The sequence below is a fragment of the Plectropomus leopardus genome, chromosome 6 (assembly GCF_008729295.1).
Source record: "Plectropomus leopardus isolate mb chromosome 6, YSFRI_Pleo_2.0, whole genome shotgun sequence".
Taxonomy (NCBI): Eukaryota; Metazoa; Chordata; class Actinopteri; order Perciformes; family Serranidae; genus Plectropomus; species Plectropomus leopardus.
The window spans coordinates 30,766,010-30,792,025 of record NC_056468.1 but is presented as its reverse complement, the minus strand read 5'-3'; the positions used below and the strand labels follow the sequence as shown (position 1 = coordinate 30,792,025).

The 26,016-nt window shown below is 36.6% G+C and overlaps 2 protein-coding genes across 2 annotated transcripts in view; one reads left to right on the top strand and one right to left on the bottom strand.

Annotated features, from left to right (window-relative positions):
• The window catches only part of fbxw8 (F-box and WD repeat domain containing 8), a 54,701-nt gene extending 44,277 nt beyond the window's left edge, over nt 1-10,424 (top strand). Inside the window, exon 11 of the mRNA XM_042488599.1 lies at nt 10,217-10,424. Coding sequence (XP_042344533.1) covers nt 10,217-10,424 — 208 coding nt within the window. The remainder of the gene's footprint in view (nt 1-10,216) is intronic.
• Nucleotides 10,425-11,439: 1,015 nt separating this feature from the next.
• tesca (tescalcin a) lies at nt 11,440-24,776 on the bottom strand. The gene is given in 10 exon segments (XM_042488504.1): nt 11,440-11,472; nt 11,475-11,534; nt 11,632-11,667; nt 11,670-11,681; nt 11,774-11,881; nt 16,193-16,254; nt 20,127-20,266; nt 22,264-22,344; nt 22,865-22,934; nt 24,491-24,776. Coding segments are annotated over 10 exon segments (666 nt in total). The 5' UTR covers nt 24,555-24,776.
• Nucleotides 24,777-26,016: the final 1,240 nt, after the last annotated feature.

Here is a 26,016-nt window from a genome sequence, read left to right as displayed (position 1 = left end):
ATAATGCATGTTGAAAAAATGACCGAAAAGAGGCAAGGCTATAGTATGGCAAAAATGTCAAAATATGGCATGTCCCAAAAACAACTGAAAACACATCCAAACAGCATATTCAGCGTGCTGAGACGCGCCATCACAAAGAAAGTTGCAAAAACAGCCGAAAACAACATAATAATGCATGTTGAAAAAATGCCGAAAAGAGGCAAGGCTATACTATGGCGAAAATGTCAAAATATGGCATGTCCCAAAAACAACTAAAAAACACATCCAAACTGTTTAAAACAGCATGCTGAGATGCGCCATCACAAAGAAAGTTGCAAAAACAGCCGAAAAAACAACATAAAAATGCATGTTGAAAAAATGACCGAAAAGAGGCAAGGCTATACTATGGCGAAAATGGCAAAATATGGCATGTCCCAAAAACAACTGAAAAACACATCCAAACAGCATAAAACAGCATGCTGAGACGCACCATCACAAAGAAAGTTGCAAAAACAGCCGAAAACAACATAATAATGCATGTTGAAAAAATGACCGAAAAGAGGCAAGGCTATACTATGGCGAAAATGTCAAAATATGGCATGTCCCAAAAACAACTGAAAAATACCTCAAAACTGTTTAAAATACCGTGCTGAGACGCGCCATCACAAAGAAAGTTGCAAAAACAGCCAAAAAACAACATAATAATGCATGTTGAAAAAATGATGCCCGAAAAGAGGCAAGGCTATACTATGGCGAAAATGTCAAAATATGGCATGTCCCAAAAACAACTGAAAACACATCAAAACAGCATAAAACAGCCGTGCTGAGACGCGCCATCACAAAGAAAGTTGCAAAAAAACAGCCAAAAACAACATAATAATGCATGTTGAAAAAATGACCGAAAAGAGGCAAGGCTATAGTATGGCGAAAATGTCAAAATATGGCATGTCCCAAAAACAACTGAAAACACATCCAAACAGCATAAAACAGCATGCTGAGACGCACCATCACAAAGAAAGTTGCAAAAACAGCCGAAAACAACATAATAATGCATGTTGAAAAAATGACCGAAAAGAGGCAAGGCTATAGTATGGCAAAATTGTCAAAATATGGCATGTCCCAAAAACAACTGAAAATACTTCAAAACTGTATAAAATAGCGTACTAAGATGCGCCATCACAAAGAAAGTTGCAAAAACAGCCAAAAACAACATAATAAATGCATGTTGACAAAAATGACCGAAAAGAGGCAAGGCTATACTATGGCGAAAATGTCAAAATATGGCATGTCCCAAAAACAACTGAAAATGCCTCAAAACTGTATAAAGCATCGTGCTGAGACGTGCCATCACAAAGAAAGTTGCAAAAAAAGCCAAAAACAACATAATAATGCATGTTGAAAAAATGACCGAAAAGAGGCAAGGCTATACTATGGCGAAAATGTCAAAATATGGCATGTCCCAAAAACAACTGAAAACACATCCAAACAGCATAAAACAGCTTGCTGAGACAAGCCATAGCAAGAAAGTTGCAAAAACAGCCGAAAACAACATAATAATGCATGTTGAAAAAATGACCGAAAAGAGGCAAGGCTATACTATGGCGAAAATGTCAAAATATGGCATGTCCCAAAAACAACTGAAAAATGCCTCAAAACTGTTTAAAATACCGTGCTGAGACGCGCCATCAGCAAAGAAAGTTGCAAAAACAGCAAAAACAACATAATAATGCATGTTGAAAAAATGACCGAAAAGAGGCAAGGCTATACTATGGCAAAAATGTCAAAATATGGCATGTCCCAAAAACAACTGAAAACACATCCAAACAGCATAAAACAGCTCGCTTAGACGCGCCATCATAAAGAGAAAGTTGCAAAAACAGCCAAAAAACAACATAATAATGCATGTTGAAAAAAATGCCCGAAAAGAGGCAAGGCTATAGTATGGCGAAAATGTCAAAATATGGCATGTCCCAAAAACAACTGAAAATACCTCAAAACTGTTTAAAATACCGTGCTGAGACGCGCCATCACAAAGAAAGTTGCAAAAACAGCCAAAAACAACATAATAATGCATGTTGAAAAAATGACGAAAAGAGGCAAGGCTATACTATGGCGAAAATGTCAAAATATGGCATGTCCCAAAAACAACTGAAAACACATCCAAACAGCATAAAACAGCATGCTGAGACGCGCCATCACAAAGAAAGTTGCAAAAAAACAGCCAAAAACAACATAATAATGCATGTTGAAAAAATGACCGAAAAGAGGCAAGGCTATAGTATGGCAAAAATGTCAAAATATGGCATGTCCCAAAAACAACTGAAAACACATCCAAAACAGCATAAAAATAGCGTGCTGAGACGCGCCATCACAAAGAAAGTTGCAAAAACAGCCCAAAAACAACATAATAATGCATGTTGAAAAAATGACCGAAAAGAGGCAAGGCTATAGTATGGCAAAATTGTCAAAATATGGCATGTCCCCAAAAACAACTGAAAATACTTCAAAACTGTATAAAAATAGCGTACTAAGATACGCCATCACAAAGAAAGTTGCAAAAACAGCCAAAAACAACATAATAATGCATGTTGACAAAAAATGACCGAAAAGAGGCAAGGCTATACTATGGCGAAAATGTCAAAATATGGCATGTCCCAAAAACAACTGAAAATGCCTCAAACTGTATAAAGCATCGTGCTGAGACGCCATCACAAAGAAAGTTGCCAAAAACAACATAATAATGCATGTTGAAAAAATGACCGAAAAGAGGCAAGGCTATACTATGGCGAAAATGTCAAAATATGGCATGTCCCAAAAACAACTGAAAAACACATCCAAACAGCATAAAACAGCTGCTGAGACGCGCCATCACAAAGAAAGTTGCAAAAACAGCAAAAAACAACATAATAATGCATGTTGAAAAAAATGACCGAAAAGAGGCAAGGCTATAGTATGGCGAAAATGTCAAAATATGGCATGTCCCAAAAACAACTGAAAAAATACCTCAAAACTGTATAAAATACCGTGCTGAGACGCGCCATAGCAAAGAAAGTTGCAAAAACAGCCAAAAACAACATAATAATGCATGTTGAAAAAATGACCGAAAAGAGGCAAGGCTATACATGGCGAAAATGTCAAAATATGGCATGTCCCAAAAACAACTGAAAACACATCAAACAGCATAAAAACAGCGTGCTGAGACGCGCCATCACAAAAAGTTGCAAAAACAGCCAAAAACAACATAATAATGCATGTTGACAAAAATGACCGAAAAGAGGCAAGGCTATAGTATGGCAAAAATGTCAAAATATGGCATGTCCCAAAAACAACTGAAAATACTTCAAAACTGTATAAAATAGCGTACTAAGATGCGCCATCACAAAAGAAAGTTGCAAAAACAGCCAAAAACAACATAATAATGCATGTTGAAAAAATGACCGAAAAGAGGCAAGGCTATACTATGGCGAAAATGTCAAAATATGGCATGTCCCAAAAACAACTGAAAACACATCCAAACAGCATAAAACAGTGCTGAGACGCGCCATCACAAAGAAAGTTGCAAAAACAGCCAAAAACAACATAATAATGCATGTTGAAAAAATGACAGAAAAGAGGCAAGGCTATAGTATGGCGAAAATGTCAAAATATGGCATGTCCCAAAAACAACTGAAAACACATCCAAACAGCATAAAACAGCATGCTGAGACGCGCCATCACAAAGAAAGTTGCAAAAACAGCCAAAAAACAACATAATAAATGCATGTTGACAAAAATGACCGAAAAGAGGCAAGGCTATAGTATGGCGAAAATGTCAAAATATGGCATGTCCCAAAAACAACTGAAAATGCCTCAAAACTGTTTAAAAAATGTGCTGAAAGCATCGTGCATCGTGCTGAGACGCGCCATCACAAAAAGCAAAAAGTTGCAAAAACAACATAATAATGCATGTTGAAAAAATGACCGAAAAGAGGCAAGGCTATACTATGGCGAAAATGTCAAAATATGGCATGTCCCAAAAACAACTGAAAACACATCCAAACAGCATAAAACAGCTCGCTGACAAGCCATCACAAAGAAAGTTGCAAAAACAGCCAAAAACAACATAATAATGCATGTTGAAAAAAATGCCCGAAAAAGAGGCAAGGCTATAGTATGGCGAAAATGGCAAAATATGGCATGTCCCAAAAACAACTGAAAATACCTCAAAACTGTTTAAAATATACCGTGCTGAGACGCGCCATAGCAGAGAAAGTTGCAAAAACAGCCAAAAAACAACATAATAATGCATGTTGAAAAAATGACCGAAAAGAGGCAAGGCTATACTATGGCGAAAATGTCAAAATATGGCATGTCCCAAAAACAACTGAAAACACATCCAAACAGCAGCAAAAACAGCATGCTGAACGCACCATCACAAAGAAAGTTGCAAAAACAGCCAAAAACAACAACATAATAATGCATGTTGAAAAAATGACCGAAAAGAGGCAAGGCTATAGTATGGCGAAAATGTCAAAATATGGCATGTCCCAAAAACAACTGAAAATACCTCAAAACTGTATAAAATACGTGCTGAGAGACGCGCCATCACAAAGAAAGTTGCAAAAAAAGCCAAAAACAACATAATAATGCATGTTGAAAAAATGACCGAAAAGAGGCAAGGCTATACTATGGCGAAAATGTCAAAATATGGCATGTCCCAAAAACAACTGAAAACACATCCAAACAGCATAAAACAGCATGCTGAGACGCGCCATCACAAAGAAAGTTGCAAAAACAGCAAAAAACAACATAATAATGCATGTTGAAAAAATGACGAAAAGAGGCAAGGCTATAGTATGGCGAAAATGTCAAAATATGGCATGTCCCAAAAACAACTGAAAATACCTCAAAACTGTTTAAATACCGTGCTGAGACGCGCGCCATCACAAAGAAAGTTGCAAAAACAGCCAAAAACAACATAATAATGCATGTTGAAAAAATGACCGAAAAGAGGCAAGGCTATAGTATGGCGAAAATGTCAAAATATGGCATGTCCCAAAAACAACTGAAAACACATCCAAACAGCATAAAACAGCATGCTGAGACGCACCATCACAAAGAAAGTTGCAAAAACAGCCGAAAACAACATAATAATGCATGTTGACAAAAATGACCGAAAAGAGGCAAGGCTATAGTATGGCGAAAATGTCAAAATATGGCATGTCCCAAAAACAACTGAAAAAATACTTCAAAACTGTAGAAAAATAGCGTACTGAGATGCGCCACCCACAAAGAAAGTTGCAAAAACAGCCAAAAACAACATAATAATGCATGTTGAAAAAATGACAGAAAAGAGGCAAGGCTATACTATGGCGAAAATGTCAAAATATGGCATGTCCCAAAAACAACTGAAAACACATCCAAAACAGCATAAAACAGCATGCTGAGACGTGCCATCACAAAGAAAGTTGCAAAAACAGCCAAAAACAACATAATAATGCATGTTGAAAAAATGACAGAAAAGAGGCAAGGCTATAGTATGGCGAAAATGTCAAAATATGGCATGTCCCAAAAACAACTGAAAACACATCCAAACAGCATAAAACAGCATGCTGAGACGCACCATCACAAAGAAAGTTGCAAAAACAGCCAAAAAAACAACATAATAATGCATGTTGAAAAAATGACCGAAAAGAGGCAAGGCTATAGTATGGCGAAAATGTCAAAATATGGCATGTCCCAAAAACAACTGAAAATGCCTCAAAACTGTATAAAATATCGTGCTGAGACGCGCCATCACAAAGAAAGTTGCAAAAACAGCCAAAAACAACATAATAATGCATGTTGAAAAAATGACCGAAAAGAGGCAAGGCTATACTATGGCGAAAATGTCAAAATATGGCATGTCCCAAAAACAACTGAAAAACACATCCAAACAGCATAAAACAGCATGCTGAGACGCACCATCACAAAGAAAGTTGCAAAAACAGCCGAAAACAACATAATAATGCATGTTGACAAAAATGACCGAAAAGAGGCAAGGCTATAGTATGGCAAAAATGGTAAAATATGGCATGTCCCAAAAACAACTGAAAATACTTCAAAACTGTATAAAATAGCGTACTAAGATGCGCCACCACAAAGAAAGTTGCAAAAACAGCCAAAAACAACATAATAATGCATGTTGAAAAAATGACAGAAAAGAGGCAAGGCTATACTATGGCGAAAATGTCAAAATATGGCATGTCCCAAAAACAACTGAAAACACATCCAAACAGCATAAAACAGCATGCTGAGACGTGCCATCACAAAGAAAGTTGCAAAAACAGCCAAAAACAACATAATAATGCATGTTGAAAAAATGACAGAAAAGAGGCAAGGCTATAGTATGGCGAAAATGTCAAAATACGGCATGTCCCAAAAACAACTGAAAACACATCCAAACAGCATAAAAAGCATGCTGAGACGCACCATCACAAAGAAAGTTGCAAAAACAGCCAAAAAAAAACAACATAATAATGCATGTTGACAAAAATGACCGAAAAGAGGCAAGGCTATAGTATGGCGAAAATGTCAAAATATGGCATGTCCCAAAAACAACTGAAAATGCCTCAAAACTGTATAAAATATCGTGCTGAGACGCGCCATCACAAAGAAAGTTGCAAAAACAGCCAAAAACAACATAATAATGCATGTTGAAAAAATGATGACCGAAAAGAGGCAAGGCTATACTATGGCGAAAATGTCAAAATATGGCATGTCCCAAAAACAACTGAAAATGCCTCAAAAAACTGTATAAAGCATCGTGCTGAGACGCGCCATCACAAAGAAAGTTGCAAAAAAACAACATAATAATGCATGTTGAAAAAATGACCGAAAAGAGGCAAGGCTATACTATGGCGAAAATGTCAAAATATGGCATGTCCCAAAAAACAACTGAAAACACATCCAAACAGCATAAAACAGCTCGCTGAGACGCGCCATCACAAAGAAAGTTGCAAAAACAGCCAAAAACAACATAATAATGCATGTTGAAAAAAATGCCGAAAAAGAGGCAAGGCTATAGTATGGCGAAAATGGCAAAATATGGCATGTCCCAAAAACAACTGAAAACACATCCAAACAGCATAAAACAGCATGCTGAGATGCGCCATCACAAAGAAAGTTGCAAAAACAGCCAAAAACAACATAATAATGCATGTTGAAAAAATGACCGAAAAGAGGCAAGGCTATAGTATGGTGAATATGTCAAAATATGGCATGTCCCAAAAACAACTGAAAATACCTCAAAACTGTTTAAAATACCGTGCTGAGACGCGCCATAGCAGAGAAAGTTGCAAAAACAGCCAAAAACAACATAATAATGCATGTTGACAAAATGACCGAAAAGAGGCAAGGCTATACTATGGCGAAAATGTCAAAATATGGCATGTCCCAAAAACAACTGAAAACACATCCAAACAGCATAAAACAGCTTGCTCAGACAAGCCATAGCAGAGAAAGTTGCAAATACAGCCGAAAACAACATAATAATGCATGTTGAAAAAATGACCGAAAAGAGGCAAGGCTATACTATGGCAAAAATGTCAAAATATGGCATGTCCCAAAAACAACTGAAAATGCCTCAAAACTGTATAAAATACCGTGCTGAGACGCGCCATAGCAGAGAAAATTGCAAAAACAGCCAAAAAAAACAACATAAATACATGTTGAAAAAATGCGCAAGAAGAGGCAAGGCTATACTATGGCAAAAATGTCAAAATATGGCATGTCCCAAAAACAACTGAAAACACATCCAAACAGCATAAAACAGCTCGCTTAGACAAGCCATAGCAGAGAAAGTTGCAAAAACAGCAAAAAACAACATAATAATGCATGTTGAAAAAAATGCCCGAAAAGAGGCAAGGCTATAGTATGGCGAAAATGTCAAAATATGGCATGTCCCAAAAACAACTGAAAATACCTCAAAACTGTTTAAAATACCGTGCTGAGACGCGCCATCACAAAGAAAGTTGCAAAAACAGCCAAAAACAACATAATAATGCATGTTGAAAAAATGACAGAAAAGAGGCAAGGCTATACTATGGCGAAAATGGCAAAATATGGCATGTCCCAAAAACAACTGAAAACACATCCAAACAGCATAAAACAGCATGCTGAGACGCACCATCACAAAGAAAGTTGCAAAAACAGCCGAAAACAACATAATAATGCATGTTGACAAAAATGACCGAAAAGAGGCAAGGCTATACTATGGCGAAAATGTCAAAATATGGCATGTCCCAAAAACAACTGAAAATACCTCAAAACTGTTTAAAATACCGTGCTGAGACGCGCCATAGCAGAGAAAGTTGCAAAAACAGCCGAAAACAACATAATAATGCATGTTGAAAAAATGACCGAAAAGAGGCAAGGCTATACTATGGCGAAAATGTCAAAATATGGCATGTCCCAAAAACAACTGAAAATGCCTCAAAACTGTATAAAGCATCGTGCTGAGACGCGCCATCACAAAGAAAGTTGCAAAAAACAACATAATAATGCATGTTGAAAAAATGACCGAAAAGAGGCAAGGCTATAGTATGGCGAAAATGTCAAAATATGGGCATGTCCCAAAAACAACTGAAAACACATCCAAACAGCATAAAACAGCATGCTGAGACGCGAGACGCACCATCACAAAGAAAGTTGCAAAAACAGCCGAAAAAAACAACATAAAAATGCATGTTGACAAAAATGACATAATAATGCATGTTGAAAAAAAAGAGGCAAGGCTATACTATGGCGAAAATGTCAAAATATGGCATGTCCCAAAAACAACTGAAAATACCTCAAAACTGTTTAAAATACCGTGCTGAGACGCGCCATAGCAGAGAAAGTTGCAAAAACAGCCGCCGAAAAAACAACATAATAATGCATGTTGAAAAAATGACCGAAAAGAGGCAAGGCTATACTATGGCGAAAATGTCAAAATATGGCATGTGCCCGAAAAAACAACTGACAAAAAAAACACGAAAATCAAACATGGCATGCAAAAAACAAATACCTCAAAACTGTTTAAAATACCGTGCTGAGACGCGCCATAGCAGAGAAAGTTGCAAAAACAGCCGAAAACAACATAATAATGCATGTTGAAAAAATGACCGAAAAGAGGCAAGGCTATACTATGGCGAAAATGTCAAAATATGGCATGTCCCAAAAACAACTGAAAACACATCCAAACAGCATAAAACAGCTCGCTGAGACAAGCCATAGCAGACAAAGTTGCAAAAACAGCCGAAAACAACATAAATAACATGTTGAAAAAATGACCGAAAAGAGGCAAGGCTATACTATGGCGAAAATGTCAAAATATGGCATGTCCCAAAAACAACTGAAAATGCCTCAAAACTGTATAAAATATCGTGCTGAGACGCGCCATCACAAAGAAAGTTGCAAAAACAGCCAAGTGAGATGCGGCATTGCAAAAAATGTTGCAACTACAGCCAAAAAACACACACTATGCATGTCAAAATGAGCAACAAAGGCAAGGCTATAGTACGGCCAAAATTTAAAAAACGGCATGTCCCAAAACCAAAAAAATTCAAAATATGACACATTCAATAAACAGCTGAAAACCACATAAAATCAAATAAAATTGCCTTGCAAGGCAAGCCATTGCAAAGGTTTTTGCAAAAACGGCCAAAAAACACCATAATCTAGCATTTAAAAAAAAAAACCAAAATGCCACACTAGTATGATGAAAAAAGTCAAAATACTATATGGCCTAAAAACAGCTGAAAACCAAAACACTTCAGCATATCAAGGCACGTTATAGTATAGCATGTTGAAAAAAACATTAAAAACTACAAATTACAACATGTTGAGACATGTCATAGTGTAGTCTGTCGAAAAATTGACAAAAACATCATAATATAGCATGTCAAAAAAAAGTCAGAAATGACCTAAAATGGTACAGGATAGTATGTTGTCAAAACTGACCCAAAAATTTCAGCATGATGTAGCTTGACTTTTGGGTGGTGGCATGGTGGTGAACATGCTATTCTATGACCTTTTCCGTGCGATTTTGTGCAAAATGTTACAGTACTACTTTTGGGAGGGATTTTTGAGCATGGTATAACTGTTTTTATAGTATTTTTGACAAAGTAGAATACTGTCACTTTTTATGCTAGTCATTAAAAAGCTAAAAAAAAAAAAAATTTTTTTTCAGAATGAGAAATATCTCATTGATGTTCACATAAGTTTCTTCATTTTTCAGACACAGGGGAGTTATCTGCAACTACGACTTCTCTGAGGATGCTTTGTCACAGGATCACATTCTGCCCATTTGCAGGTCAGACTATGTAGAGTCATCTGGCTACAACTACAACATTGGCCTGGTGGTGCCTTACGACAGGCTGTCTGGCTCTCATCCATCACACATTGACGTGCAGTCCAAACCAGAATTGGACTCAGTGAGTGACTAAATGGACATAGTGACGTTTTATCACTGATCCCTTTGATACTCCAAACTGTAAATTTTTGTTTGTTTCCTTTCATCATCCTAGTCAAATCAAGCTTCTTGGAATGTAAAATTTCAGTGTATATTATATTTAGTTTTTGGTGTTTGTAATTTATCACGTTGATGCTGCCGAGATGCTGCACAGGACCACCACCCTGTAAACAATCACTGTAAAATGAATGATTTTTTTAAATTTATGTTTGACCTTCTGGATTTGATTTTTTGCTGCTGTGCAACAAAATAAGATTCTTCTTTGTATGAGAGTTTCTACAAAAATGTACAAATACATTTGTTTGATCATAATGTCTTTAATTTATTTTATTCATTATTAATATTTCATAAAAAGTCTGTAATAATTCATCTCAAGGAAAGTGTTAGATTTACTTACTAGCAGTCAAAAATAGTAAATTTTCAAGGCAGAACAGCAGTAGTTGGTTACACTGTAACTACTCTGAAGCTGCAGAGGAATATAGTATGCGCCCGCACTCTCAATTTTTGGATATTAGCCATAACTGAATGCTAGAGCAACCACAGAGCAAGACTAACTTCATCTAACATGTGAACCTTTTGACTAAAGTACAGAGTCGTTCACATTACATGCTGGTTACATAAAGATTTGTAGAATAGGAGAGGTAGTTGGTTAGTGTGAAACCTGATAAAATTTAGTAGGAGTGTGACGAAAGATGGGAAACAAATTTCTTTGAACTATGGGACACTTTGAACTTACAGGATCACAATGCTTTTCATTTGAATCACCAGCATTCTGAAAGTAAATTCTTTAGGCTTAAAAGTGAACCATAGAAATTAACGTCATTTGACTGAATACTTTCACCATCTTGTCAGTCATTTTAAATAATTTAAAAAAATTACTAGTTTCACTCCATCCAAAAAAATATTAGTGCACATCAAGTTTTTTGGCTTCACTCCTTTTAAGGATTGAAGAGGCTCTGCTAAAAACAGCAGTACATAAACCAACAATTTTAAGAGGTTGATTTTCCACAGCCTATTGTTGTGTGGTGTCTACATCCAAAAAGCGAATGTGCATTCTGGTCTCCATTTCAAGGCCTTTCAAAATCTGTGGGAAGATAACAACATGTTGTCATGAGTAAGTGAAAAAAGAGTACTTTGTATGTTTCTGATGAAGGGAACTACCAAGTTAGAAAAGCACAAACCTGTTCAAAATGCTCAAATGTAATTCCTTCGTAGAAAAATCATCTGGGGCCTGAAATGATTAAGAAACAAAGTAATGGGTTACTTCAGAAATGAGTATGTGAGGTTTTGCTCTAACAGTTCAGTTCTGGTGAGTTCCATTACCATGTGGGGAACATTTGTGCTCGCTACTTCCAACATGGCAGCATCCGCTATCGCCTTGGCAGCTTCCCGACCAATGGCTCCACTTTTTGACAGAAGCTCCTCCACTACCTGCGATGAGAACAACAATGTTAGTCTTCAAAATTTCATCATGTCAAAGTACAGTGTGGCATAAAAAATATTTAAAAAGTCAGTGTGTCATAAAAACATGTCATCATAATATAATATAACATTTTCTGTAAAAAAGTCATGTTATGTCAAAAAAATGTCATTGTGAAGTATGTCATAAAAAAGTCAGTGCTGTATGAGATAGAAGTTTCATAAAACATGTTAGAATAGTTTCAAAAGAGTCACAGAAAAAATGATTGTATACTATGTCATCAAAAATGGAATCAACGGTCAAAGTATTGTGTGTCATCCAAAAAAAAAAAATACATTTAAGAAATATGAAGTAGCATAATATGTGAAAGTATAGTATATTGTCAAAATTTTTAAAAAAGAAAGTGTCACAGCATAGAATCTCTTCAAATCAGCAGAAAAAAAAATCATAGTATAGTATTTTGGCCAAAGTAGCATAAAAAAGTCACAGTATAGTACATCATCTAATATATATATATATATATATATATATATATATATATATATATATATATATATATATATATATATAACTAAAATAAACGTTACTGTCGATACGATACTAAGCTAAATGTTGAAAACATCTATAGTGTCTGGAGGTTTAGCTCAGTTGGTAACTCAGGTGGTTAGTGTGACTGAGGTTGCTGGTTCAAGTCTTACCTGGGGCAGGTGACATTTGACTTTTATGGCATAAATAAAATAAAATATGGGCTGATACATCTGACTGCTCTGCTGATATAAGTCATTGATGACGTACCTTGCAACTTAAAACAGTTAAAAAAACACACAGCTGTCTCCGGAATTTTCATATACCGAATACTGAATTTTCCCTGCCAAGAACTTGGTTGATATTGGCCTGACTTATATATCAGTCCAGTTTTTGACAAATGTCACTGCAGATACTGAGCTAAAGGGAACGTTGAAATTATTCAAAGTATCTCAAGGTTTAGCTCAGTGGGTAACTCAGGTGGTTAGTGTGCCTGAGGTTGCTGGTTCAAGTCTTATCTGGGACAGGTGACATTTGACTTGTATGGCATAAATAAAATATTGGCTGATATATCTGACTGTCATCAATGACATACCTTGCATCACTTGAAACAGTGAAAAAAACCACACAGTTGTCTCCTTGACTCCTAAATTTTCATAAACTGAGTACTGAATTTTCCCTGCCAAGAACTTAGTCGATTATATCTGCCTGACTCATAAATCACTCAAGTTTTCGACAAAGGTCACTGCTAATACTGAGCTAAAAGGAACGTCGAAAACATGCAAAGAGTCTGGCTGCAGATTCACACGTAAGTTGACCTCAGGCACACTAACCACCTGATTTTACTCCAAACCTCCAAATTGCATTTTATGGCATAAACAAAATAAAATATTATATACCCTAGATATATCTCTCTGCTCTGCTGATAGAAAGGTCATATGGTGTTGAAACGCAATATTCAGTATCGCAGTGACGTCTGTCAAAAACGTGACTGATATATGAGTCAAGCCGATTTTCCTTGATTTGGACAGCCGCATTTGCCGATACTGGTTTTACCTATTTCTTCTGAACCACTTCACCTGATTTATTGGCCAAAAAGACTTATAACTCAACTTTACGTGCCTTAATTTGTTCTGCAATATCACAATCAGTGTCTAAACTGTATGAATCTACAGCCAAATGATATTTTATGGCATAAATAAAATATGGCTGATATATCTGTTACTGATATAAGGGTCATATGGTGTTAAAATGCAAAATTCTGTATTGGCAGTGATGTCGAAAACTTGACTGATATATGAGTCAGGCTGATAACCAACTAGGTTCTTGGCAAAGAAAATTCAGTATTCCATATTCAGGAGACAAGGAGACAATTCTGTGTGTTTTTAACTGTTTTAAGTGATGCAAGGTATGCAAGGTATGTCATCATTGACATATATCAGCAGAGCAGTCAGATATATCAGCTGATATTTTATTTATGCCATAAAAGTCAATTGTCACCTGTCCCAGATAAGACTTGAACTAGTAACCTCAGGCACACTAAACACCTGAGTTACCCACTGAGCTAAACCTCCAAACCTCCAGATACTTTGAATAATTTCAACGTTCCCTTCAGCTCAGTATCGGCAGTGACGTCTGTCAAAAACTGGACTAATATGAGTCATGCCACTAACTTGGCAGGGAAAATTCAGTATTCGGTATATGAAAATTCAGGAGACAATTGTGTGTTTTTTTTAACTGTTTTAAGTTGCAATGTACATCATCGATGACTTATAGCAGCAGAGCAGTCAGATATATCAGCCCATATTTTATTTTATTTATGCCATAAAAGTCAAATGTCACCTGCCACGGATAAGACTTGAACCAGCAACCTCAGGCACATTAACCACCTGAGTTACCAACTGAGCTAAATCTCCAGATACTAAAGATGTGTTCGACGTTCCCTTTAGCTCAGTATCGGCAGTGACGAATGTCAAAAACTGGACTAATATATTAGTCAGGCTGATAATCAACTATGTTCTTGGCAGTGAAAATTCAGTATTCGTTATATGAAAATTCATGACACAATTGTGTGTTATTTTAACTTTTTTAAGTTGCAAGACACGTCATCGATGACTTATATCAGCAGAGCAGAGAGATATACCAGCCCATATTTTATTTATTTATGCTATAAAAGTCAAATGTCACCTGCCACAGATAAGACTTGAACCAGCAACCTCAGGCACATTAACCACCTGATTTTACCAACTGAGCTAAATCTCCAGATACTAAAGATTGTGACTTTCGACGTTCCCTTTAGCTCAGTATCGGCAGTGACGAACCAGCAATGTCAAAAACTGGACTAAACCTATATTGTTTAGTTCCCTTTCAGGCTGATAATCAACTATGTTCTTGGCAGTGAAAAGTTCTTGGCAGGGAAAATTCAGTATTCGTTATATGAAAATTCATGACACAATTGTGTGTGTTTTTTTAACTTTTTTAAGTTGCAAGACATTTCATCGATGACTTATATCAGCAGAGCAGAGAGATATACCAGCCCATATTTTATTTTATTTATGCTATAAAAGTCAAATGTCACCTGTCCCAGGATAAGACTTGAACCAGCAACCTCAGGCACACTAAACCACCTGAGTTACCAACTGAGCTAAACCTCCAGACCCTATAATTGTTTTCGACGTTCTCTTTAGCTCAGTATTGGCAGTAACATCTGTCATAAACTCAATTTTATTTTATTTATTTATGAGTCAGGTCAATAATCAACCAAGTTCTTGGCAGGGAAAATTCAGTATTCTGTATATGAAAATTAAGGACACAATTGTGTGAAAATTCAGGACACAATTGTGTGTTTTTTTTAACTGTTTTAAGTGTTCGCTGGGAGGTATTTCATTGATGACTTACATCGGCAGAGCAGAAAGATATATCAGCCCATATTTTATTTTATTTATGCCATAAAAGTCAAATGTCACCTATCCAGGTAAGACTTGAACCAGCAACCTCAGACACACAAACCACCTGAGTTACCAACTGAGCTAAACCTCCAGACACTATAATTGTTTTCGACGTTCCCTTTAGCTCAGTATTGGCAGTAACATCTGTCATAAACTCAACTGATTTATGAGTCAGGCCAATAATCAACCAAGTTCTTGGCAGGGAAAATTCAGTATTCGGTATATGAAAATTCAGGACACAATTGTAAATTCAAAAGCGGTAAATTCAAGGGTACAGGGCCAACATAATGCTTAAAATAAATTCATACATGTGCAATTATTGTTTTTTTAAAAACATCCTTTATTCATAATGGACCAATTTAGTGGATGAAATAAAAAGTCGGGACTGGCTGTTTGATGCATAAACAGTTGGCATGTGGAAATGTAGTATGATGGGCATCAGATATGAGGTAAATCAAATTTGCTTAAATCAACAAAAAGTTTGAGTCAAACTACTGTTTTTGAGTTAAAATGAACTCATGCATTTGCTTTAATTTGCTTTCATTTCAAATTGCTTGCATTTTGAGTAGTGTCTTTCTGTGGTCACAAAACTGGGTGGATTTATTTTGCAATTCCTACTATTTCATTATGCTTGCATGATGACAATCAAGTCCTTCGATCTTTAATCAATTTGTGCATAATGCAGACTAATAAAAAAATACATTTACATACCCTTTTTATCTTGTGCAGTTTTAAATAATTATATTTGAAAAGAATACTTTCTTTTTAGAGACAACATTATGTCAAATGTAAAAAGCCACTTAACCATGCCAGCCTTTATCTGATGTACGAGAGATTAAGTTATCTTACCTTTCTGTACTCTGCCAGAGTGATTGTGCCGTCGTTGTCTGTGTCGTGCATGTTAAACAGGACTGTGAAGACAGAAAAAAACAATTTGGAGATTAGTCTGACTATTAAGGAACTTTCCGTCATCACTTACTAATTGACCAAAGGAAGTTGTGATTAGAGGAATGTTAAAGATGCTGAGATAAGAGGGTCCCCTCCAGGCCACATCAGAACCACTATTGCTAAATGTAAAGAATCACACTGAGGCAACAAAACCCCTTTAAAATGCCACTACTTTCATTAACAGTGACATTTACAAGATTCAGTCTCATGACAATACATCATGTTTAACAGGTCTGTGGCACAAACAAGGAACAAAGAACTCCCTTTGGCAATGTCCAGTGACATTTTGACTGTGCTGCCGATGTTATTTCTGTACAGTCGATAGAATGTCAGTTTTAATGTCAAATTGGCGCATCAATTTTTTTTCATAAAGTTCCTGAGGTAGACATTTATCATTGTGACATTGAGAGCTATGTTGATTTATTGTCACCCGGATAAAACCCCAAAACATCAAATCAAATTTCTGGTGGTCACAACAGAGAAACAGAATTCAGATAAATGGTTTCGACAGATACTGTGGGAGACACACAAGGTTTGTCATCTGATGATTATCTCCTTTATCAAAACCCTCATGCTGTGGGCCACAATGTTTTTTCCCTGGAAAAAATGTCTCTGGGCTGGCAGTGAGCCCACCTTGCTTCACACCAGGAGAAATAAAGTTTTATAAAATGCTTTTAGAAATTCACATTACAAAAAAGTAACCTAAGTCATCTCCCCATACCCTGGAGAGTTCACTGCTTTTATGGTATTATCTTCAATCATAACTTCATTTATTCTACAAGGAAGATTTACAAGTGCAGCCCAGATGAGTCTACTTCCTTTTTTCCATTGACAGAAACTTTCTTGAGCTGTACAAAACAGCACAGACAGAGTAGAAAAAGGGAAATGCTAAAGTAAACACATTTTGGCACAGTGGTGGAAGAAGAATTCAGGTCATTTACTTGAATTATACTCAATAAAACTCTGTTAAAGTCCTGCATTCAAGATTTTACTAAAGAAATTGTACTTCTTTAGGCATCAAACAGTTATTTAAATCAAAGCAGCTGAGAAATGCGGAGGGGAAATGCTGACGGCTCAGACTGAAGTGTTGTGACACACTACATTTTATGAGGAGTCATAAACTGAAAAGGATGGAAACAATTGGTTTAATCTATAACTATGCATTGAATTTAGGGGCGTTAAAAGATTATTTTTTCAAAATTATGATTAATTGCAGAATTTCAGTAGTTAGTTACAATTAATCTCATTTTTAATTGCATGTTTCCGTTTCATTATTTTGCACTTCAAAAGAGTTTTGTAGCTCATATTGACATCCCTAAAAAGAAGACTAAAATTCCAGAGAAACTGCAGATATTTTGCATTACGAAAGAGGGCCTTGTCTATCATTAGAGACACACCCCAGTTCTCACGAATAAGTCAGGTAAATAGCTATTTTGCACAGCCAGTTTTCCCGCTTGAACACTCTAGGGCAGAAATTGGCACTAATCCCTCTAATCTTTCCCTCTTGTCACCTGCACTTAGCCCTGTCTACTCTGCACATTTTATTGTGTCCTTCAAGTACAACACAGCACTCCATCACATGGGTAAGGTGATGCAGTCCCAACTGTGTAAACAAGGTGCAATAAACAAAGTAATTCTAACTTGTTAGAATAGCATCCAAAGCTTTTAATGGGGCAGGAGGCAGCTGAGGACATATGCAAATGTTATCTTACTTACGAGACGATATCCTCATTTCATGTCAGTACATTTGCTTTAATTTGAGTAAACAAATTTGGTCAGAAATGTGTATAATATCAGTTGAGTGTCTACCGAATGGAGCCTGAAGTCAGCCCCTAGGCTTGTCTTGGACACATTAAGGCCAATGACAATACGATAATGTAGGTCCCTTCTTAAGTGACTACTTAACCCCCTCAAATGATCACCTGAATTTCAATTACTTGCGTCGTGTTATGTTGAATTTGTGGTGGAAACTTTGTTTTTCTCACATGCCTCCATGGAGAACAAAGAATCCAACAATACAGAAAATTCCTCATGAATTTAAGTCACAAGGGGCAATGTTTCACAACAGCAAAGCTAAATCAAAACATCCGTGTACAAACTCACACAATTCGTGCAGTGTAATCCAAGTCCCACTTGTCGAGTTGTTTGCTCAGAATTTCCAAAACAGAAAGCCATTTTAACAGGGAATTGAATCCAAAGTGAAACTTATTTATTCTCCCTTCAGAGCCAGAGTCCATTGAAAAAAAGCACTGATTTCACCCCACTGAACACAACTGCCGCTGGTATATCTCTGCCTTGATTGGTAGTTTGTTTGTCTCATTGTATGACTTTGGTGAAGCTGAACTAACCCTTTAATCCACCAAAGTAAGTAGTAACTATCAATCAGGCAGCAGTAGACCAGCAGCTCCCTTGATCAGCAAGAAAAAAAATCACTGTTTTTGTCAATGTAGTCTGGCTTTGAAGAGAAATTCAAAAAGTACTGTATGTGTTTGGGAAGTACCAAGCACATGACTGGATAAATGAGACTTGGATTACACTGCATGAATTGTGTGAGAGATTGTAAATAGATGTTTGATCACATTTTGCTGCTGATAAACACGGACCCTTATGACTTAATTCATCAAGTATTTCCTCTGTTTTTGGATTCCTCTTTTGTCAGAGAGGCATGTGAGAAAAACAAGGTTTTCTTCATGAATTAAATGATACATATGATCTAGGGGCAGACTGATATTGGTTCTTCTGGGCTGATACCGATAATTAATGGTCATTGAGAACAATAATATATATATTTGTAACCAATATGCATTTACAATAAAAATGAAAACCTTTCCTTTCTGTCAATATTTTATATTTGGAATATAACAAACTCCAACACAAAATTTAGTTTAAATGCCACCATTCAAAACTGAAACGTTCCATATTATATACATCGTAAAGTTCCAGGCAACTTTTTTTTTAGTAAGTCAAGTGAAAATTTAAATAAAAATAAATTAATAAATTTAAATAGCTCCCTGAGATTTACAAAGTAAAAGTTCCTCCCATGCTGTCACTTTCTTTGCACTTTTTAATAAACTAATTTTATCGGCGATCATTAAAATAAAATGCTGAACATTGGCCCAAATAATTCGACAGGCCGATAATCTGTTGCGCCCTAATATGATCATTTGCTAATTAAAAATTCCTTTATGTCCCCTATTATTTCAATAATCAATCAATGTGTTATGAAGTTGTTTTTAAGTGTTTTTAATTATCAAAGGGAATTGGAAAGGAATTCCCATATTTCCTTGGAGTTTTTTTAATAAGTAGTTCTGGGGAAATGTAGGACGTCACAAATCACACAAGGTCAGTTGAGGGGAAGAATTAAAGATTTAAATCACTTCATCCTGAAATCCCTCCTGAGTGGATTAACATAACAAACTGATTAGAATCTAATGGTAAAATAATATCTGAGGCTGAATTTAGGTCCCAGCTCAGTGGCTACAAACGATCCTATTTTTCTTTTGTCAGTTTGGGGTTGTGAAGCTGCCGAGTCACGAATACCTACAAGCCTTTCCAATGTGATGGCTAACATGCAGCGAGGGATCTGTTGCTCACACATGCAGCTATGCATCACTACACTCTTAGTGGCATGTCGGTGGTGACTGAAACAAGATACTCACATCGCTGATTTGTTATAAACACTGGATGGTGCTTCCTGGCAATTGGGACACACGCAAAAGGGACACATGGGAGTGACAGCTTTGGTCTAGACTAACAGCTGAGAATCTTAACGAAATAGTGCATCTGGTTCCCTTGTATATAATATTGTCATCAAACAAAAAGTGCAATTACTTACAGCGAAGCTTCTCTTTTCTCATAGCTTCCCTCTCCTCCACAGTCGTCCTCAGGGTCGGAGGGCGGAAGTGGGACATGACCATGAGGAACTGCTCGAAGCCAATCTCCTCACAGGACCCCACCTCATCCTGATGCTGGTTCCTAAATCACAGAGTAAGAGATCCAAGTTTAGGCGTTATGAATTAAAATTCAACCGACATGATTTTTTTGATGACCTACACAAACACTAGTAGTTTGTGAAGTTGTCCATCAGTATTCTGTTTTTTTGCAAGAATTCTTTTCTTGACATTTGCCCTGTAAAATATCCCAACACCGAAGCGCGGGTCTGATTCCAGCCTTAGGACATGCATGTACGTCTCCTCTCTCTCTCTGAACATATCTTTTATTTTTTTCTGTATAGTACACAAGACTTGTGTGACTCACAGCTTTTGGACATTTATTGGACAGTCCAAATAGCGGTTTGCCCTGTTAAGCTTGACTTTCCAAAACACGAGGAAGTGCCTGTTTTAAAACAACTGTCTCTTTGCAGCAATAAAACCCCCAGTTGGATGTTGTTTCCTTTCGTTAATGGATGGATTACATATTTTGTTTTCACAGCCTGCGCTGCATTTCTCCTGGATGAATACTGACAACCCCATTAAAAGCCATCTGCATACAATAAATGGATTTTACGCTGCTCGTGTTTGAATTGCATTGTTTAATTTCACTAAACAAGGGGAAGTAAAGCACTTAAGAGGTTTATAAAAACCAACCACATTTATTGGGTTAATGCACCTTAAAGAAAACTCAGCTCAAAACTTTTCAGCCATCAGTTAGCTCATCAATTAGCCTAAACTGTGCTGAATGAATGCTAATCCATACTTTTCATAGTAAGGATGACGCACTACCATGGATGTATTATTAAATCTGGACCATAGATCTAAAGATGGCGCCTCTTCAGTCCAATGAGAATACTCACGTGTTGAATATGGCAAAAAAAGTTTCTAGCTTGCAGGTTTACCCGCACAGTATGCAGCCCGCTGAATATGCTCAGTAGTCTTTCTACCACTGGCCCCACCCCCGGGTACCCGCTGAGCCCACTGACTTTATTTTGTGATGACATCACAGATTTTTAAATAGATTTTCTCTGCTTGAGGAACATTTTACGAATATAAAACCTCCATAGATCAAGGTATCCCTTCACAGGTCCCAAGAAAGTGTGTCAAGCTTTGCAGTCAATTTTTGTAGTGTCAAAACAGTGGAATTAAGTCTGTCACTCAATGCTATGTAACCCAAAAAAACCTTTTACCTATGACTTACACAGCAAAAGAGACATCTAAAAAATCTATGGATATATTTTTTTTTCTTTGAGCATCACTCCTGCAAAATGACTTGTTTCACTATGAGAATTTTATCAATTTGGTCCAAAAACATTTGGAAAATCTTAAAGAGTCGCACGACTATTCATTTTATCCCCATTTAAGTTTGGAGAGTGCTAAACCAGAAGCAGCCGGTAATTTTATACAGTATGTGCCAGTTAAACTCTTTTGGCTTCATGTGCATCTGAGTAACAATGACAGGCCCGATCTCTAACACTGTATCCAGTTTTCTTTATACATCCCTGCATTATCAACAGTTTTACAGATGTTTTTTTGATAATAGTGATCTGTGGAGAAAATGCTTTTTGGGCCACACATTTGTTAGTTTTTTTCACTTGTATTGAGAGCATGAAAAGAAATAAGCATAGTTCCCAAAATTAAAAGTATTATCTTGACCTAGAACTTAATTTATAGTTTAGGAATACATAAAAAACCACATAAACAATCATAAAGAAGTGCGTGATTTTGCAGCTTGTGTTTATGCAGTTGTCATCAGGAAGGAAGCATCATATCAACAGCAGATTAAAGCTGATATCTTATATTTAATATTTACAATATATCACACAAAAAAGGTTGAGAAATGTTATTGAAAAGACAAACTGACCTTTGGTAATTATGAATGTCAGAAGACTTGCTTTTCACAGATGATATCATATCAGTTTGGTTTTGAAAGTGTTTTGAATATATTCAAAATATTATCATGATACTCAATAATAAATGAACTGAAATGGTCATTAGCCATAAAGTGGACAGAGTGTAATGTAATTTGACTGTACTCACCGTTTATCAAAGAATGCATCAATGATTTGCTTCCGGATTGGGTTGTTGGCGAGGGCTGGTATGCTCTCCAGGTTTTCTCGACTGCAGTGCGACAAGAGAAGATCCATTACCATAAAACAGATACAGTACCAGCATGTTTATCTGTATGATTTTTATGGGTCTAAAGGTACGATGTAAACAAATACCTGCTATGTACAATATTTGTTCCCTGTTTCTTTTTAAAGAGAAGGATCTTGTAATACATCACTCCCAACATGCCACTTTGGCAGTGCTGCGTGTTGACATAAGTGTGTGTGTGTGTGTGTGTGTGTGTTTGTGTATAGCACATGTCAGCTCTGTGTGCTCAATGCATTGACATGCTGTAATTGCGTAATGTGTCTGCGTTTGCATTAGTTCAACCTGCATGTGTCACCATATGTTACTAGTTTGCTTCTGTGCCAGAGATGACAGAAATTCCCACAATTCAACACTCCAGCCACTATGGAGGTCGTATTTCATCTTTAGGAGTGACAGCTAAGGCCAAATGGTTTCCATTAAAGCCATATGCAGCTGACTAGAAGAGCTTTTCTTCATGTGCGTGTTTTCTTTTAAATATTTTGACCTTATTGTGTCTTCGTTTCCACTCAGCTGCTGGAATCTGTTGTGAAGGTTTTTAATCTGCTCCAGTGAAACTGCAAGGAAGCAAACAACAACAATAACAACATTAAAGTATGTCAATGATACACCCACAATTATTACACACCTACTAACAAGCCTTGTGCACACCTTCACTTGTTTTTTAAAGACACCCAGCATTTTCTGTTAACTGTAATATACTGGAGCACGATTAAACAGTGAGACTTACTTTTATTAAGCTAATGTGCAACATGGCTAACAGTTTAATGGCAAAGCAAACAAACTGTGCTCTTCTGGGATTGTCCTTTTATGCCATTTCAAATTGTTCCTTGAATGATTAACTCTGTGGATTCGTGACCACACACTGCAAGGTTTACACATCATAATCTGGCTCCATCTGCTCCCTTGTCAATACAGGTTTGGCATTTACAATTGTTTCGGTACACACTTGTGTTTATTTTTTGACCTTTTTTTCCCTTTCCCAGAGGACAAGTGGATGTTTGCAGGAGCAACTGTAGCTACCGAGCGTGGAGAGAAGAATACGCAGACAAGCATAAACATGTTTGTTGGGCGGTGTGTCTAACACAAAATTAGAAACAGAATAGGATGCCTTTATTCTCATTATACAATTAATATAGCAATAAAAATGCTTATTTTTGGTATTCATTTTCTTTCTTTCTTTCTTTCTTTTTTTTTTTTTTACTAATTATATACCAATTGCTCCAAATTAAGGAAGATTACTTGAAGCAACTGGTCAAATATTTAAGAAAACAACAACAGCAGCTGCGATCTAACATCAATTATAGCCCTGTTAGTGCAATCAAACACCTAAGAGTCTGAAATAAATCAAGTTGAAACATTTCATCAGAGTGCACAGACCCATAAAAATCCCACACTGACACTGAAGGGGGTTAAAGCCCCACCTTGAGGAAGGCAATAAAAAAGTTCAAAGTCTGGCCCATACTGTATCAATAAAGTTGGGCTCAGTCTGTGATACAAACATTATCTCTGTTACTCAAACTCTGAATGCCATGCATGAAGAGATTGCACATGGAGGTCCTGCCCTTCCTAAAAATAAATCTTCACACTTCTGCTTTTTCTGTCTGCTTTTTGTTTCATTTCTTTGTTGACCTTTTCCTCAAATATAGGAGGAAGAGGGAGGGGATTTATGACAATAAATCAGGTGTGTTCAAATTATGCCTAAAGGAGCACAGGACTGCATGCAAAGTATCAACACAAATTAATGCATGAACAAAAATAGAAGCTAAATAGTTAACTGATAGTGGACTGTGTGTATGTGTAGTTTTTTTAAATTCGTGTAACAGGTTAATGAAAACTACCGTCGCTAAATCCCATATTGGTTAGATTGCAAAGCCAAATCACTGCATTTGTTTGTTTAATTGGTGGCGCCTCGCATTACTGATCTGGTTCGATGATCATGTTTCATTTTTCCTGTCATCTTTACCGTGTTTTATTTCCGTGACGACCCACATTTGTCAGACTTTCGCACTCTTAACATGCACGATTTAACACCAACAACGCCATACACTATATCAGCAGCTATAATATACTTTACAGAGTAAAAGTTCCTTGTTGATTTTCTTGTACTTACATCCAGTTCTGTCCACCAGGTCCTGGAACTTGTGCTGCTCGGAGCGCGTCTGCGAAGCTCCCATCGCCACTGCTCCACCGGTGCGTCAGGGCGCATAACCTGGTCCGACTGGCTCAACTTTTCTGTGTCGTCGCTGCTTTATCGCGATGCTATCGGCGGGTCACTGCAACTGTAGTCTGCTGCTGGCCTCCTGGAAACATCTGGCGTCCTCAAGGTCCTAAATCCAGGCTGCCTGTGGATAAATGAGCTGCTGTCTTCCGGGTTCTCGACAGTTTTCTGCAGCGAATCCAAATCATTATTAGTATTTTGTGTGTGTGTGTGTGTGTGTGTGTGTGTGTGTGTGTGTGTGTGTGTGTGTGTGTGTGTGTGTGTGTGTGTGTGTGTGTGTGTGTGTGTGTAAAATCGGCAGTAGACTTTAAAGATTAAGATTTAACACACATAAAATTTAACAAATCACAGTTTCATTTTCTTGTGTGTGTGTGTGTTGCAATATTAAAGTTACAGTATGTGCTTTTGAAGAAAGATCGTTTATTGCTGAGTCTCACTCCCTCGAGTTTCTTTATTTGACTTTGGAATGAGACTCAACAATAAGCTATATTCTTTCAGAAATGCATGTGGCACCTTTAGTAAATAAATACAGGGTTCCCACACATTTTAATGGACATTTCAAAACCTTTCCATGATATTTCAAGGATTTTTTTTTTCTTGCCCCACTCGCCTGGTGTTTTTAAATCATATCAGATTCAAAGTCTTAACGCAATTTCAGCTGGTGGAGAAAAGGGGGATGAGACAATGTTTTAACATAAAAACGTAACTGCAGACTGCCTTAAAATTTTGATTTGACTGAATTTGAGAAGACAAGTTATGTTTGTAATGATGCAAAACAAATAAACTTCAGTATGTGAATGAACTTGAATTTGAAATGAAATTCAGTCTATTAATAAGTTTGACTAAAAAATGATTTGTTTTGAATCATTACAAAATAACCTCAAATTGTCTTTTTAATTTCAGTTATCTCAAATTTTTACATCAATGGGGACACTTGCTTTTTTTTAAGTTAAAAATACGTTTCGTTTTAAAGTGTACATACATCTTCAGCTACAGGAAATAAATTAGACATTACGTGGAAAGTTATCCATGGAAGATTACCTTAAAAGTTTCAGTACATACAACAAAATTCCATGACTTTTCCAGAACTTTCAATTATTTATGCTGATTCCATGACTTTTTCGGGCCTGGAAAAGGGGTTGTGAAATTCCATGACTTTGCCAGGTTTAAAATGACTGTGGGAACCCTGGAAATATTCTCATTTAAGCTCTGTCAAATAAGTCAGAGAGAAGCTAGAAAAAACTTGAAACGCTTTATTTTTTTGTTATTTCCTCAAAGCTCACAGTCATTTGTGTTTCAAGTCAGTGGTGTCCTTATTGTTTCCTCTTTTGTTTTTCCATTAACAGCTCAACAACGCTGATGAGCTGTGACATCCTACATATTTCACTTGTAAATATACACGAAAAAAAAACAAGATA